A 17,903-nucleotide genomic window follows, 5' to 3' on the forward strand; every position below is an offset into this window, starting at 1 on the left:
GGTGTATATATATATATATATATATATATATATATATATATATATATATTACCATTATATATTATATATATATTACCATTATATATTACATATATATATTAGCATTGTTAATAGATATCAGTAGATAGCAACCCACAGTGACCCTGGTTCGTTCCTGTTCTAGTTCAGGTCAGCCACTCATGATCCAGTATGTAATGTCAGTGATCTCATAGTCAACAGTCAACAGGAGGACTCCAGTAGGAAGGGAAATTTCCAACAGGGAATGTAAATGGGAGAAAAATGCTGTCCCTTTCTCCTGCATGTTCCAAAGCACCAGGTTTCATTAACACAGAGATTCACACAACTTTTCACAAAAGCAGAGAACCCTGAGCTTTCAGAAGAGTATCCAGCATTATCTGCTATGGAGTACACATACTGCTTCAGAAAAAAATACATCCAGGCCTGATTCTCCTGCTCAAATAAATTCTGAGTCATATTTTGCATCACAGAATTTATTCTTATAACATAAGGATGGGAAATGTTCAATGGCCCTTTCAAACTATGGGTAAGAATTAGGCCTGGAACTCAGTTGTAATAAATGGCACAATATAAAATTCTTATTCTTAAAATAAAACAAATGCTTTTACTTTTCACTTTTATTTTTCATCTACTTTCATCTACTTTGAAGGCATTTGTTGATTTACCCGTACATCGTCAGATAGAACTATCATCTTTGATAGGCAAGCGGTTTCCTGTGCTGTGGAGAGGGAGCGTAAGGCAATCAAGTCTGGACTTTTTGGCATATTAACACTAAACACATTCATATTTCCCATATGCAAGTATATTGGTGATATAAAAGAAGTGGACATAATTGTGTTGTGGGATCCTTCCTACAGAGAAAATGTTGTGTGTAAAATCAACTCTAATAGAGTACTTTTAAACATAACAGAGTACATGTGGTCCCTATTGGACTCATATAAACTCTGTAGGAGTTGATTTAACACAAATTGTTTTGCTATGAAACAAGATACTACTGTACATTCACATTTCCGGCAATTTCCTATTAACGGACAAATTGATTGAAATTTATCGGATCAAACTTGTAACTGTTGCTGCACTGACCAGCAAAGGGAAATCTTCTACTAATTTAAAAGTTTGTTTTGACTTTTAAAAAATAAAAAATAAAATAAACCTTGATGGCTGCGGTAGGGGCTCCAATTTAACGCTTCAACTCCCCTCAACTAAAGAGATTTTAGTCCTGGATATTCAATTGAAACTACTAAGTCATCAGTATTACTTAAACCTGCAAGCTTTAAATATTTTTGTTTTTTCAGCAGATTCCCAAACTACAAAACTAGTCTGCTCTGATTGGCTGTGGCCCAGCCAGTCCCTTTGTTTCCCCGTGCTGTTTGTTCTTTCTCTGTTTCCTATTCACCAGCGAACCGTTAGTGCTAATAGCTGCTGGAAAACTGCCTGTCTTGGCATTATAGGGCCCTGCTGTATTTTGTCAGACAGCCCAACTTTATTACGGAGTCACTTAGTCTCCCTAGAAAGGATCAATAAAGGTAGGTTTTCTCTCTTATTGCTGTAATTCTGTAATTATAGAATCACAAAACATGTTTGTTACAATCAGGTTTAACAGAAAAGGTGAAGGTATTTTTAAAAATTTTTAACACAATGAATGGTTGAAATGATCACTGTGATAGGTATTTCTCAACATAAGAAACAACTGTATAAGTTAACACACATATACCGAATGAGTTTCATCTTTTCTGTTAATAATTTTATCTACTCTCTTAGTAAAATATATATCTAAGGTAATGTTTCCTTATTTATATGATTGATTTGTGTGAAGACTTGGGTGGTCACTTCAGACATTTTTATATATAACCATAAGTATAGTATTCAACAGCATGGAAGAAAAGTGATCTGCTCCATTTTGTATTGAACAAATATGAAAATGTCTATCTGAATTATTTACTTAAATATGCTATTTTGTCTAAAAAAACATTATTTTAGCAAAATAAAATATATCAACAAAAATAACAGTTGCTGATATTTAAACTTACATTAGCAGTTCTTTAGTGAACTGCAGTATCATATTGTAATCAGGTTTTGCACACACCCACAGTGTTTGATTCACACAGCAGTGTGGCTTTCAAATCAACAAAAACAGGGTCGCCACCTATTGGCTGTTGCAGAACCAGCACCTCGACTCGATGAATCCAAAAAAATTGATAGCTGTTAGAGTGACCAAAGAGCTTGAAATTTTAAGCACAATAATATTCAATATTAAAAATTACATTTTAAATAAGGTTATTTCAAAACAACAATCACAATTTTGATTTTGTGCATTTGAACATGTAACTTAGATGTGACAAAATTGTGCGAATAGATGGATATTTCCTTTCTCAGACACTGAGACATCCATTCCACATACCAGATCGACAATGATGGAATAATTCAGTGTGTGGATTTTACAAACTAAAGATGGTCACTGGCTGTACATATCTGCAACAGCACCATGGTGTGAATTATTTTGAGTGGATATATAAAATCTCACTATTTATTGTACAATATGAACTTCTAAATCTTGATTCATTACGACCCATATGGGCAACCAGCCATACACCTCTGTTTAACACAACTCATTTCAAGGTAAATAATGGTGACCAGTAGGTATTTTACAGTACATTCAACTGAAATTCAAAAATTCAATGTGTAGGCCTGTAGAATAAATTTAATTGATTAATATATATATATGATATTCCCTTTGGCCACCACAACGCTTTACAGTCAATTCATGTTGATTGATCCAGCGAAGTGCATTGTGATTCCCTGCCTGTGTCCTCTTAGTTCAATCCATTGGAAATAATGTGTTCATTGCAGTCCGATTACAGTCAATTATTTTCACTCCACAGAAGTGTGCTTGGATGAATGGTATCAGAGGTGACCACCCCGATGCTAACCAGACTCCTGTCTGTCAGTCTGTCCCTAGGTGCAGGATGTACAGCTTCATGGGCGGAGGGCTATTCTGTGCAGGCGTAGGGAATATCCTCCTGATTGTTTCCACAGCAACAGATTACTGGATGCAGTACCGACACTCAAACAACTACATGCACCAGGGTTTATGGCGGTACTGTATGCCCGGAAAATGCTTCACACATACAGACAGCATCGGTAAGCTCGCTGGAACTGAGAACAATGCTGCTTTTGTCAGGCTCTTGTTTCTGTATCCTCTCGCTGAGTCATTTGTTAATTTACAATGAGGCCGTTCAAGTGACCAAAAATAAATAAATTAATAAATTAATAAAAGAATAAAGCCATGGGGAATTCTTCAAGTGACTAATGGTGTTTAGAATCATGCAAACGACCTCAAAGATATGATATAATAGCTGTTTACAGGGTTATTCAATTGCAAATAACAGTCAGCCATTTGAATGGTGCGATATTTAATTACTTGCTATTTACCACTCAAAGTTATCCAGAGCAAGCATTACATTAAACCAATAAGAAAAAGAAATGTTTCATGTGTACAGGACTGCTTTCTAAAAGGCATACTACACAATGGCCCATGACTGGGATGTTTAGTTTTGTTAAAATGCAGGTGCATAAAATTAATGTAGATGCTCAAAAGAAAACATGGATAAAAACAAAACTGGAAACATGTATTACAATTCAACACCCGAAAATCTCTGAAAAAGAGTGGTAATGGCTTTTTCCTATGAATTAGGCTAATCTGAATATGCTGTCCAGTTATACAGCTAGAAATGCATTTCCACATAAATATTTTCCATGCCCACTACACCATGAAGCCATTCCCAGTGGGCACAGGGCAAATGCAGACTCACTAATGCATGATATACAGCGTTTTGATATGATATAAACGCCACGATTGACTAAGCAAGTCTAAGGTCTGGTGCTGAACATTGACCTAAAAACATTAGCTAAAGAAATTAAACACAAATAATATTAACTTAATAACTGTGTTAATATTGTTAATGTTTATGGGAAGAAATATTAATGCTTATCAATACTATTATTTGCAAAGCAAATTCAAGGGCCAGTGTTTACTGGATCCTGGCCAATTGATGTGTGCCATGTGTGAGGTTGAGAACACGGACCAAGGAAAAAACAGGAGCTACAGATATTATCTATTTATTTGACAGATGTCTCTATCCTGACAGCCTATGTGTGCAGCACATTTCAGATTCTTCCCAGGTCTAATGACACATTTTAACCCCGAACCTCCAGCCTACTGGGACGCCACCCGAGCTTTCATGATACTCTCCCTGCTGGCCTGCTTCATCGGAATCATCATTGGCATCATGGCCTTCATCCACTACTCCTCCTTCGACCGATTCGATAAGACCTTTGCTGCAGGCATACTGTTCTTCATCTCATGTAAGAGGCCCCTTTTTCACAGTCATCCTTCACACTGCGTTTCCACCCCCTGGATGGGTTAACCACACTGCGGGGCGTGGAAATGCACCTGCAGATGGGTATACAGAGCAACCTCACTCGCTTCCTTCTAAAGGACACCTTTACCTTGTCATTTGTTTGAAAATGCCACACTCACCATATCACCTATGGGTGGGAAATACAGTGAAGAAATGCATTATATTTCCATCACATTGTGATTAATAGCCTAAAAATGAAAATGAAACACTAACATGAACTCCATGGTGATCAATACAATTTATGATACATTCTGTATCCTATAGCATTTCCTTAATTTTATATATGTGAGCTGAATAGGGGGACAACAAATTAAATAAAATATGTTATCAGGTAGCGCCTGTGAAAAATAGCTGAAGCAAAACGCAATACTGAGAAATATTGTTTAAATTTAATAATGCGTGTAATGCACAGATGCAAAGACTAAACAAAAAAAAGCTTTGCAATATGCAATATCTCTGTGCCCCTGGCTCCATAAACATACACGATAAAGGTGTAAGTTTGTCGGATGTGCTATGACGTATTACAAAGAAGTCGTATCTGGCCATGACCCTTGTTCTCACTGTCCACAGGCTTTTTTGTATTGCTGGCGATGGCGGTTTACACCGGCGTAACAGTAAATTACTACGGTAAACGATATGGGAGCTGGAGGTTCTCCTGGTCTTACATCATTGGCTGGGTGGCCGTGGTGCTCACCTTCTTTTCAGGTATAGCACAGATATAGAAATTTTATATGTGTGTGCATTATATATATATATATATATATATATATATATATATATACACTTCTTATTTAAGATGTATTCACAGTTCTCTATTCCATCAGAGTTGAATGAAAGTTCTACAACTTTGTGTGATTTTATAAAATTTATGTAACTAGAAAATGTGAATCCTAAAAGTATTCTTGTCTGTTTTTCAAAAGGGATAGAATACCTCAGGAGCAAAACATTTCTCAGTATTTTTCATGTATAATTCCCTTATCTAGGGACCACATCTAGAGGCTGATAAGATGGATGTGGAGAAATATTTTGGGTCAATCTGTAGAACTTTAATTCAACTATGATGGAATGGAGGGCTGTGAATACATCTAAAATAAGACATCCCAAATAAATGCATTTTGAAAACTTTTTATGGCATACTAAAATGGGAGCGAATACTTTATATATATATATATATATATATATATAGAGAGAGAGAGAGAGAGAGAGAGAAAGAGGGGGGAGCAGCATACTCTAGAGTGTAAATTCATCATTTATGAATTTATGAATTTGCGAGGTTTAACAATAAACCAATAAATGTTTATATGTTTATATATGGTGGGATGGTGGATTAAGGATATATTTAGCCTTATTGTCATTTCATAACCAAGTGTATAAAATTATAGACCTGGTTATTTCATTTCTTTATTTTTTTAGATCAGTGTATTTTATCTTTACTTTTGATGTGCTGTTTATCTTTAACTGAAGTGTGTCATTCAACGTCTAAATATTTGTAATTTTTTTTTCCCAATTTGGAAGGAATATTCTATATGTGTGCCTATCGGATGCACGAATGCCCAAGGAACTCCAATGCCCATTAGAAGAACCCTGAGAACCGCTGGTCTATTTACAAAGATCGTGAGAAGCGCTTATCCCTGCACCGGAGTTTTAAAGTCAGCTCTCATTCCCTGTTCACCTTTAGGACATGGGTCCTTGAGTACCAAGCAACATAAAAAATAAAAAAAAGCTGGAATGCAATGTACCTGTTTGTCTGTTTGATTTGCAGAAGTGCATTTAAATACTGAAATGCAACACAATTCCAACAGGTGCCATTTTTACCTCTGTTGTTTCTCAAAAGACAAATAGTATGTTTACGTGCAAGAATTCAGCAATATATGTTAGCTTGGTTTATTAATTGGATGCTCATTTTGTGAAAAAAAAAAGAAAAAAGAATGTCTTCCTGGTAGGCAAAAGACAACAGGTTGAGTTCATGTTTATGGTTTCACTCTAACAATCTGGCTGGAAAAATCCTAGAACGCTGAACCTGGACCAGAGAGCAACCAATCACATTGACTTTTCACATCAAACATGACGTATCCATCATGCATCACTCACAAGCTTCACCAGCTCTGCTGTTTTATGAAATTCAAAACACTACAACCTCATTTACAGAACTGGATACTTACTGATGTTATACAGTAGACTCCTTTTTTATTCACACCCTTGATAAAGATGAACAAAAGAGATCATACAAAATAAACTATGTAAGTAATTAGCTTTATTTTGTGCTCAAAAAATGCAGAAAATTATATTCTGATAATAATGCAGTGGCACAAACCACAATCGAACGGTTCACAAATTATATATTTTGTTCCAGAAAAATCAAGAATCACAAATATTCACACCCCTGTTATCAGTACTTTGTGGTTCTTCCCTTGGCCATTATAACAGCAAGTAGTCACCTTCTGTAATGTCGTACGAGGTTACGAAACTTCTTGGGGGGGATCCTCAGCCATTCTTCCATGCCGGATTGTTGTAGTTCCTTCAAATTCTTGGGTTGACGTCTATGGACTCCTTTTTTGAGTTCAAACCACAAATGTTCAATTGGATTCAGGTCTGGAGACAGAGATGGCCACTTCAGGACACTGATCTTGTGCTCGGTCAACCATTTCTTAGTTGCTTTGGACGCATGTTTAGGATCATTGTCTTGTTGAAATGTCCATCTGCGGCCAAGGTGTAGCTTCTTGGCAGAAGGAACAAGGTTTTTGGACAAAATATCTTGGTACATGCTGGAGTACATGGTTCCATCTATTTTAACAAGGGCCACAGGGCCTGTGGATGCAAAACAACCCCAAAGCATTAAAGATCCACCACCATGTTTCACTGTAGGGATGAGGTGCTTTTCAACATTACCTGCATTTTTCGATCGCCAAACATAACGCTGGTGCGCCTGTCCAAAAAGCTCAATTTTTGTTTCATCTGACCACAAGACACAGTTCCAACTGTAGTTCAGATGTAGTTTGGCGAATTCAGGGCGCCTTTTTCGGTGAATTGTATTTAAAAAAGGCTCTGCCATAAAGGCCATTGTCATGTAGGCACTGTTGAATGGTAGCTTTGGACACCTTGTAACCCCAAGATGCCAGGTTGTTTTGCAGATCTTTAACTGTAGCCCTCGGACTTCTTTTTGCCTCTTGAACCATCCGTCTCACTACACATGGGGGCAAGATAGCCTTGCGTCCTCTACTTGGAAGGTTAGCCACTGTTCCAGTGGCCTTAAATTTTCTGATAACTGACACAATGGTGGAAAGCGGATTCTTTAACTTTTTATGGATTTTTTTTGTAGATCCAGGATCCGGTATCTGTAGAGGTCACCTTTCGTCTGATGTTTTCAGTGAGTTCTTTGACTTTCACCATGATGATGACTGACCACAGTATTTCAAACATGTGTTCCCTCCTCTTTATACCCTAGGGAAACAGGAAACTGTTGTAGGCCACTGTATAGTTCCCTAACCTTCCAATGAACTTCAAATCAGCTGTATATTTATGAAGATTTGTTTTTGGTGGATTTTATTTAAAAGAATAATTAGGGTGTGAATAATTTTGATCCAGGTGTTTTCTGGAAGAAATTTTTTAGAAATAAAACAAATGTGTTTTTCTGAACAATGTTAATAGTATTGTAGGTTTTACATTTTTTAAGCACAAAATAAAGCTTATTACTTATATAATTTATTTTATATGATCTGTTTTGTTAATCTTTATCATGGGTGTGAATAAAAAAGGAGTCTACAGTATACTGCACCTTGCTTCAGGTTTCATGTCTTTGCTCTGTGTTATATGTCCAGACCCATAGTTACTACACTACAGCTGGTTCTTAAGCCAATGAGCATGTCCAACAATAGAAACAATCAGAAACAAATATAAGAAAGAGACTTTGGGTTCATCTGAGTTTAACAGCCTCAGTAAATTACAAAATCATGGAAAGTCTACAGTGGTGCAACAGTGATTTGCACTACAGAATGTAAAATAACCATGCTGTGCAAAAGTCGAAAAAAGCCGTTTTAAATTGGTACTGGTATAGGTTCTGAATCAACTGCAGGGATTAGAACAATTATTTGTTCTCTCCTTAAATACACAGGGAATGCTGGGTGCGTCAGATCCCTGTGCAACTGAATAAGGTTTTCAGCCAGTTCTGATAGCCTACCTGAGCAGATAACCACATTCCTTGGAGGACACACCTAATTACAATAGGCACAGGGCATTCAGATGACTGGTGATTGGTTTATTATCCCAACTGTTTGCCTAACTACACAGTTATCAACAGGGGGTGCAGAATGCAGATAATGTAGCAGTCTCTATACATCACAGAGCACAGTGGAGTGAGTGAGAAACACAAAATAATAATCACATTCCTTACTGTCATTAAAACAGAAAACCAAATTTCCTTCTTAGACTGTTCATGGCAGTTGTGGCATCAGAGTCAAGCACTAATCTGAATAGCTTTTCTCACTCCCTATAAAACATTGTCTGGGTAACTGTGACTACATGTGCAGGATTCAGTCCTTTCTGATGGGTAGGTTGGGATGTAGTCCATGCAACTATGAACAAACAAAAAAGACTCCAAATTGGGCTGCTCCAATCCCACTAATTATATACACCCACTGTGTTCCCTAGTTACCCAAATGAGGCTCAAGAGGATGGGGTTCATCATGTTTTTATTGCATGTATGTAGTACTCCATAGTACACCTGCAGTGTATCTGGCCCATTCAGACGGAATTCAGCCACAAGTTGACACCAAGGCTATCATCTTCCCCACACTTCAGCTACTCGACCCCTTTTCTGTGGATACCACAACAGGAGTCGTTTTCATGTTCTTTCATCCTTTGCATATTTTGAACCCTCGGGTTGTCCTCAAGGTCAAAAATGATAATAGCAATGAAAACCCCTTAAATTATTTTTTTCAGCATGCAACCATTAAAGCCTACCATTAGAAAAGTTCAGCATTGTACCTTTTTTATTTATATAAAAGTGGTACACCATCAGGGTACAAAGGCAGTCCTGTGAGTCTTTTTTAACCCTGCAGTCATGAAATTAGAAGCCATGATTAAAGTTAAGCACAGAGTTAATGTAGAGGCTTTATCACAGGGGGTCCGGCGAAGGTGCGTTACTTGACCATGTGGACACAGGTGCATTTATAATATGAAGACAACATAATGGTTAATAACGGCTCACCAATGGTTGCACTGTTACTTTTTGATAAAATACTGTTCCTATCGCCGTTTATTTATTTATTTATTTATATCACCTTTCTCCTATTTCCCTTTCATAGGTCAAGGGAAATTTTAACGATATCTATTGTCTACTCCCAAAATGTACCTTTTGTCGCCCAGTTTTTGTAGCCTATGGTGAACGAACTCTCATTACAACTAAGTAGCAGACGAATAATTATCTTGATAGTTGCTTAACCTTCGGACATTAAATACGATGTCACGTTTCAGGGGCCTTTTGAAGGGTGCGGGCTATCTATTTAATTATCTCATTTAATCCTCCATTTAATTCTCCTCGTGGTTAAACTCTCTTTATGCGATAATTATCTATTGGCTGAAGTGGCCTATTATGGACCGTTGCGAGTGTTATGCAGCTGTCTTATGTACTTTTTGTTGAGCGAATGAAGTCTATAGCTTTACTGATTTTCGCATTAATCAAAACTCGCTGAATATACAGCGACTGCAGTCTCTCCGATCCACCGGTCTTATATACTGTATATATGGACTTCTTCTGGGCCTTTTCTGTGCTTCAATAATCGTGCCTATTTTTAATTCGTTTTCCCCTAGTCGTTTATCAACTGGCATTTCTGAACCGGCTACAGGAGCCGTCGACATTTTTTCGTAATCGCGGAGATATTTGTATAGTTTGTGATGTTGCATTTCGTTTCGTAGCATGCTAAAGTTGTTAATCATTACAATCCAGCAGGCCTACGGTCTGGATGTATGCCTCGTAGATCTAGATAGTACAAGCCAGGTGCAATCGATCTCTCAACGGATTAGACCACTGCATTCTCTCAATGGTGAGCTTTTTAACTGCACATTCGTCCTACTACTATATTCCCCTTGCTATAGCCTACAAGTATTTCAATCATATCACGAATTAAACATGGAAAAAGCATAAAAATGGCCGTAAATGGCTTTTATAGGGTGGAATACAGCCTTGCTGCTTTCATTCCATTTCGATTGTTGTATTTAATATTAGTATTTCTCTCGTAAAATAGATTGAACACGTCTCGTTTTAGGCCCATTTCAGACGCAATATGTGGGTTTGTGGCAGTAGCCTACAAACCAGGCTCGAGAAACCTCACTTCGGCTTGTAGCCCTACTTTTTAAGCTTTTCTGTTTTAAATATTACCAGGTGGTCCCCATGTCCTCCTTAGCCCTATACTACATTATTTGTCTTGGAGATATAGTATTTCTCCGCTATGGTTTCTCTGCTGTTCACATGATGCTCCGAACTATATTCCTCCCGCACAGGGTAGCCGGAAAAATGGCGATCACTTGAATATCTCCATTAAAATTGCATATTTATAAGGGTGCACTGTAACAAGTGAGCAGCGCTTTTTTTTAGACTGAAATCACAATCAGAATGCCAGGATTTAATAGATTTTAGATTTAATGCTTATTTGTATTTGATGCGCCCAATGCTCCCTGTTCTGTCTGAAGAGCCAATATGGTCGTGCAGGCGTAATACCAGGGGTTACGTGGGGCCTGCAATATCCACGACGGACATGATTTCAAATGTTATGTTAGCCTATTGTGCAATTTTCGTAGACCAAATTGATAACCTGAAATATATCATTCTGGTCATTTCAGCCCAGTATAAATCTTTGTATATAAATGATATAAACAATAGCGCTTCCCAGTATCTTAAGCCAGCATGTGGTAGTATGATATAACCAACAATTATGTAGCCTAATATCGTGCTCTTTGATGCACATTTTAAATGCAATAAAGTAAATGGAAATGCCTTCAAAGACTAAATAAATTATATTAAAATATGAATATATTTCGTACACTGTGAACAAGTTGTCTGTACATTCATGTATTGTACGTTTGCCTCTTCCAACATTTGACTTCTTTATATGTGCGTATGCCCCTAAGAATATATATACGTATATCTCCCGCAAATAGAAACACTAAGCTTTACGGAAAATAAATCTAAATTTGACCAAAATTTGAATTAGATAACATTGCAGATGAGCAAAGCAAACAAATAGCCTAGGTTACTGTGGGAAAAGGAAAATGTTTATAAAACACAAAAAGACATATCAAATCGCTTAAATGTATTGACGTTCGCAGATGTAAAACTTAAAGATAATCTCTAAAGCTTCTCAGACAAACGTGGCACTTAAGAGTGACGCAGTGCCTCCCAGGCGCCAAATTTCACTTGATGAAATGACTAGTGAAAAATCCGCTTACCTAACAGCCGAGTGGATGGATTCCTATTGATTAAACACGAAAAGGCATCTGCTGTCGCCATTAATTCATTTTCTTTCTCGTTTTCCCCCGATAGGTACGAAACTAAAAGACTCACTGGTGTACATTTAACACTCAGGTGGACGCGCCAAAGAATAAAATAGCCTACTGATCAAAACCGTTAGAACATGGAACAAATCATTTATTTTTGCTAAGAATAAATCAGCATATATTAAATATTTGCCACAAAAGTCAGAAAAATGTTTCAAAACATTGGTGGGACAACTTTATGCTCGTCCAGTGCTAAACGTTATGGTGGGTTGCGGCTGCTTTCTTTTTCTTTAGGCCTATACATTTAATAATTCTGTCTTTATTCTTGTTAGTTTACTTTGCTGGTTGATTTGTTTGGCTTTATTCAGGCAAATGAGCATTTTTCCCGGTTGTAGCGTGAATGCCATTGAAAAAAGAAACGCATCAGAAACCTGCTTCATCATTCTGTCCCATTTACATGTTCATTAAAGCGGAGCTGCTTTGCCGTTTTTAGTCACTTAAAGGTGCTCATCTATTTACCTTATACTAGCTCATACATATGGAAGAGCGTGTCTAGGAGTTGTTGGAGTAATGCACTTTCAGGACTAATTGAATACACTAATTAATTTGTTCTACCTGCCTGGTCGAATGGAAATCCTGTCCCCCGCGCAAGGATTAGCACTTCCGCCCAAACATCTTCCCTAATTATCTAATAGCATTGCCGCGAGAATTCTGTGTGTATTAAAACACTTTCAGGATTAACCACCGTGATTGGAAATGTGATGACAACTCGATATCAACAAATTAAGGTCTCTAGCATGGACATGAAAGAGAAGTACTTGTTTTCTCACAGAGTTTAATATTGATAATTAGAGCCAATTTAGTGGGAAATTAGCAGGTATTAGACTCTTGCAATACAGTAATCTCTGCAAACATACCAATCACAAATTAACAGATGGCGACAGAAATTGTTGAAGTAAAAATTTACGCAGAGTGAAAACTATATTTGTTGCATTCATTATTTCTTCGTCAATTTTTTGCCGTGTTTATTTATAATTTAGCATTTATATTGCCATTTTCTGAAGGACGTTTGATGTCTAGGCTACAGATGAAATCATTTCGATTTCGAGTTTAACATCGCCGTTTAATGCTGAAAATAACAAATAATGACATATAATGAATAACAAAACTAGCCTACTCTCTTCTGCTACTAAGACTTAACATTACTGTCGACTATTTCAGCTGCTACACGCTGCTAATGCTGTTTCTAATTATTTAAAGGTGGTGGTGGTGGTGCTAGACTTTATAGCAGCAATTCAGTTTTTTGTTACTTTACATAACCCATGCGTTGAAATAAAAGGGCGCGTGTATGGTAGGCCTATAAGAACTATAGCTGTATAAAAGCAAGTTTGTCTAAAGGCTCACACTGGCTGAACGACAACCCGGCTGGCTCCTGCCAGAAGGGTATTTCAGCACCATGGTGAGCGACCCTCCCTCTCTGTTGCCGTCAGTATAATTAATCCATACAGAACTAATTCATTCCTCCGCCCCACCGTTGTGCTATTGGCTAATCACAAATCTATTTTACAATTTGTTGCTGTCATCCCCCTTCAATAAATACTAATCCACCTGGTACCACTCCCGGGTTTCTGCTCAGATTATAATTCTAAGGGTCTAAAATTCAGGAGAGGGAGGTTCGCTGTTTGATACCTCGTGGTTGTTGAAGTGAAAACAACATTAACGCCACCTTCGCGGGACTCAGTTCTCACACGGTCTTTGCAGAGATTGGAGATGAATCTAAACTACACATCTCCTGTGCCCCAGATGCCAGCCCAAAGGTCAACATCGTTCTTCATCGAAGACATTTTGCTACACAAACCCAAGCCGCTGAGAGAAGTGTTTCACTCGCCCTTCTCCGGCTCCCTGGCGTCCCGGATGCCTCTTCTGGAATATGGATATCCGCTGATGCCAACCCCTATACTGGCGCCTCACCCTCACCATCCCCTTCACAAACCTGAGCACCACCCGTATTTCTTCACCTCCGGTAAGTGAACGCGACAGTTCGACAACATAATTATGATGTCAGTGTGGAGAGAATTGTTTTATATATATATATATATATATATATATATATATAGGCCTAATTGTATTATATTAATGTATTTATTTGGGAAAAGTGGGCTAAATAATTTGGATTGAGTCATGAAATAACTTATGGAGCCCTTACATGCGAAAAATGATACACTGAAGAAAAAAAAGTATTTCATTACACACTGACATTGTGCTATTTATTGTTTTCAAATATAAACAAATAAAACGGTGCTATTACGTCTACGCATATTAATATGGAGAATGTATTCTTATTCTGCATGTCAGTATCTGAAATGCAAGTGCTGTTGGTGTCTTTGATGATAAAATAGAAACATATGCTAAAAAATAATATTGATTGTGCGAGCAATAAACGACGCTTAATATTCATACTAAACATCTGAATTAATATACAATTATTTCTCTATATATATAAATTTAAATGCTTCTTCGAGTCTTAGACAATAATCACCATTTGAAAGCAGAATTAAGATTACTGTTGTGCCTATTTTTAAAACTACATATTAGATACGATTCAGAAATGATTAATGCTAGCCTTAGATATTATTATTATTATTATTATTATTATTATTATTACACAAAATACAGGATCGCAAATGTGGTTTATTTATTTTTTAAGGGATGCAGGTGCCGGCACTCTTTCAGCATCACCCAGAGTTGCCTGGCAAGCACTGCAGACGGAGAAAGGCCCGAACCGTGTTCTCAGACTCCCAGTTGTCAGGGCTGGAAAAGAGATTTGAAATACAGCGGTACCTCTCTACTCCAGAAAGAGTGGAATTGGCTACAGCGCTAAGTCTCTCAGAAACACAGGTAAGGTATAGCTTTATCTGAAAGCCATTTCTCACAGACATTCGTGTGTAATTCTAGTTTGTAAATATTCAAATTTTGTCATACAGGTAAAAACGTGGTTTCAAAATAGAAGGATGAAGCATAAAAAACAGCTAAGGAAAACCCAAGACGACCAGAAAAATCCAAGTGACTTGGATCGATCCCTAGAAAACACAAGTGAGAACGAAAGCAGTGAAAAAAATTCAGAAGATGTTAAAACAGGAATGAACCAGGACTCATATATGCTCGAAGAAAATGAAGATGATGTCGATATCGAAGATGATATTTGTTCCCCGGAACATCTATTATAATTAAAGACATATTTACAAACAAATGTTCCCATTGACAAACCATATGCTGTACGTGGTACCAATCAGATATTTAACATTTTTTAAGTATCAGTAATAACATTATAAAATTATATTTATTGAAAAGCTTGCGAGGACATTCATTGACACTTAATACTATGTGCTGGTTTGCTTACAGAACACAACCGTGTTTCATGAGTCAAATGTACAGGAGCAGTTTACTGATCATCGAAATATGGGAGGTGTAAGATACCATGAAGTGATAATAGCCTAATTGTACTTTTTTCATCTACTTGTATTATTATTATTATTATTATTATTATTATTATTATTATTATTATTATTTTTATAGGCTATACTCAAATATTTACCCTGGCAAATATCTTTTTTCAGACATTGTGTTTTTTGTTCATATTTTTGCGAGTAAGGAAGCCGAAAATATTGTAAAGACAATCTGTAAATTATTTTTATTGTGTATTTATACATTGATAAAACAATTAACAAAAAGCAAATGCCGCCTCACATTCCACCACATAATTTGATTTTTATATCAAAGTTTTATATCTTATTTTAGCACTTCCGAGGGGTTTTATGTAGTTAAATTGTTTATCGGTTGTATACTCCTTCGTCGTGTGATGTCTGCATTAAATGAAATATCAAACAAATACAAAGTTCAATAAGACTGCACTTGACAGGGACTTAACGTCATTACCAATTAAATATTTAGATCGACCGAAGCAAAACAAAATCAGCATGCACAAGATGCAACAATTTAAAAGGGTCTCATGCAAACGTGTTTCCTTGCAGCCAAAGTGAATTCAATTAACGGAAACGGTTTGTAATATTAGCCTACCTCTATTAGAATCTGAATCAGTTTCGTGACAAACAATATCGTCTTGAGCCAAATCGAAAAAATAAATAAAATAATTAATACTCGCGGTAACTAATTAATATTAATATTAATATCCGTAAAGCAGCAGCCTATTGTAAGGGTTCAAGTTTACACTTCGCGACAAGTTGTACTCGCCCACAGCTAGCCTACTTGAAATAAAGTTTTGGTCATCGGAACATAGACACAATAAAAAACTGTGTCGAATCAACTCTGCTGGAGTAGCCAGCATTTGATCCCTGTTGGATTCTAATAAACTCTGCTTGACTTGAATTTACACTTAACGACATAGCCTACTCTGAATCGTGACTATTGAAATGTCACTCAGTAGGCTATTGACCGTTCCGAGTTTCACCCCTTACCCCTACTATAACCACCATGAGCTACGCATTATTGTCAACGCACCGCTTGCTATTAACGACTTATTAGACCATTATCATCATGTGTGCGTTTAGTAGAAACGGTGAATATTTATGAAACTCCCGAGTTTCACGATAAATGAAGCCAGTTCCAAATATTGCGATACAACTCAGCTGGAGCCAAACAAATAATTAGTTCTCAAGACACTATTTCATTTTATCACTAGCCTATAAGCAGGCTGAACTTTCCGGTTTTCTTGTCCATCATTATTCACGAACGGTGTGATCGGTCTGGGCCATATAATTTCCATTGTGGCTTGGCTTACCTTGTAAGAGCCCCACAGAGTGTGTGGAAGTATTATGAATAAGGATTTTTCTGCTTACATGAGAACGTGCTGAGCTTCACGGCTTCATTGCAGCGGCATCGGCGCCCTGCTGAGTGAAGAACATAAAGGTAGGCCAGTTTGAGTCAAACAATAGTAAGGTTTCTTTATTAGCCCATTTTGAAAACATGACTATTTTTCAAAGGAGCTTGAGACAATACCGATTTAAATTATTTATTTTATTCAAAACATTTAGGACGTTAGATTAAGTTGCAGCAATTAAACAATTGTATATTCAGTAATAATAATATAATCAGCATATACCTCTGAAAGAAAACATTGACTGTTCGTTAATGCTCCATGCTTCATTTAATTTGATAGTAGGACGCCTGCACAATTTGTGACATCATTCATTAGTATACCCGCTCATTCTAGCGCAAATAATATTGGGTTTTTATATTGAGATTCTTTAATCCAAACACGACAGGTGTCTACCATCTTTGCAATAGGCAATCATAGGCTACGTTATTTGTATTTGTAAGAAGAAAAAAAATAGACGACAGTTTGGAAGGTTTTAAAGAAGGCCTACAAGTGATTTCAAAATAGTTACAATTTTCAAAACTCTTTGCTGCATGCATGTGTTCCTGTAGGCTACCTATTAGGCAAAATGTAGGGCTGTCGCACCGATCATATATATATAGAGAGAGAGAGGATACATACACACACACAATTAAATTTGCCTATATATTTAATGTATGCACGTATTTTAATGTGTATAAAAGCTCCTAAACACACGCCATGAAGTAAAATTAGACATAGAAATATATTAAAGCTTAAACCATGTTAAACAATATTACATGACCTACTAAGCCTAAACAAAGTGCCAGACTGGCCTATCATATTTAGCAAAACAGGCTATATAAGTAGCCGACAAAAGCCAACGAACTGCCCAAATACCTCGTGACAGGAATAATAACTTCTTCCTTCCGTCCTGTTGAGGCTGACATCTAGTGGATTCTTCTCACATCAATCTTAGAGTCCCGTGATGGGGTTGACACAATGATGAAACGCTAGTAATGTTGATGTTTTCTGATGGACAGCACGTCATCCTTATACAAGGAGACCATAGGTATCAGCCACAGGCCGCCCGTGATTACAGACATATTGGTTGCTTTGAA

At 37.0% G+C, this 17,903-nt stretch overlaps 2 protein-coding genes across 2 annotated transcripts; both read left to right on the forward strand.

Moving 5' to 3' along the window:
* Positions 1-1,422: 1,422 nt before the first annotated feature.
* On the forward strand, positions 1,423-6,125 carry lim2.1 (lens intrinsic membrane protein 2.1). The gene is made up of 5 exons (XM_035433850.1): positions 1,423-1,544; positions 2,967-3,159; positions 4,234-4,383; positions 5,010-5,144; positions 5,955-6,125. Exons 2-5 carry the CDS (start codon positions 2,985-2,987, stop codon positions 6,014-6,016), a joined length of 522 nt encoding a protein of 173 aa, XP_035289741.1. The 5' UTR covers positions 1,423-1,544; positions 2,967-2,984; the 3' UTR covers positions 6,017-6,125.
* A 7,442-nt stretch (positions 6,126-13,567) lies between these two features.
* Positions 13,568-15,502, forward strand: bsx (brain-specific homeobox). Its single transcript, XM_035433849.1, has 3 exons — positions 13,568-13,953; positions 14,638-14,828; positions 14,915-15,502. The coding sequence occupies exons 1-3, from the start codon at positions 13,701-13,703 to the stop codon at positions 15,155-15,157; spliced, it is 687 nt and encodes a 228-aa protein (XP_035289740.1). The 5' UTR covers positions 13,568-13,700; the 3' UTR covers positions 15,158-15,502.
* Positions 15,503-17,903: the final 2,401 nt, after the last annotated feature.

Source organism: Anguilla anguilla, chromosome 9, assembly GCF_013347855.1.
Source record: "Anguilla anguilla isolate fAngAng1 chromosome 9, fAngAng1.pri, whole genome shotgun sequence".
NCBI lineage: Eukaryota > Metazoa > Chordata > Actinopteri > Anguilliformes > Anguillidae > Anguilla > Anguilla anguilla.

Bases quoted from the DNA above. Each gene is read 5' to 3' on its own strand.
- lim2.1 (XM_035433850.1), top strand. From the start codon at position 2,985: ATGTACAGCTTCATGGGCGGAGGGCTATTCTGTGCAGGCGTAGGGAAT. The intron at 3,160-4,233 runs GTAAGCTCGCTG...CCGAACCTCCAG, and splicing joins CACACATACAGACAGCATCG to CCTACTGGGACGCCACCCGA. The intron at 5,145-5,954 runs GTATAGCACAGA...CCAATTTGGAAG, and splicing joins GGTGCTCACCTTCTTTTCAG to GAATATTCTATATGTGTGCC.
- bsx (XM_035433849.1), top strand. From the start codon at position 13,701: ATGAATCTAAACTACACATCTCCTGTGCCCCAGATGCCAGCCCAAAGG. The intron at 13,954-14,637 runs GTAAGTGAACGC...TTATTTTTTAAG, and splicing joins CCCGTATTTCTTCACCTCCG to GGATGCAGGTGCCGGCACTC. The intron at 14,829-14,914 runs GTAAGGTATAGC...TTTGTCATACAG, and splicing joins TAAGTCTCTCAGAAACACAG to GTAAAAACGTGGTTTCAAAA.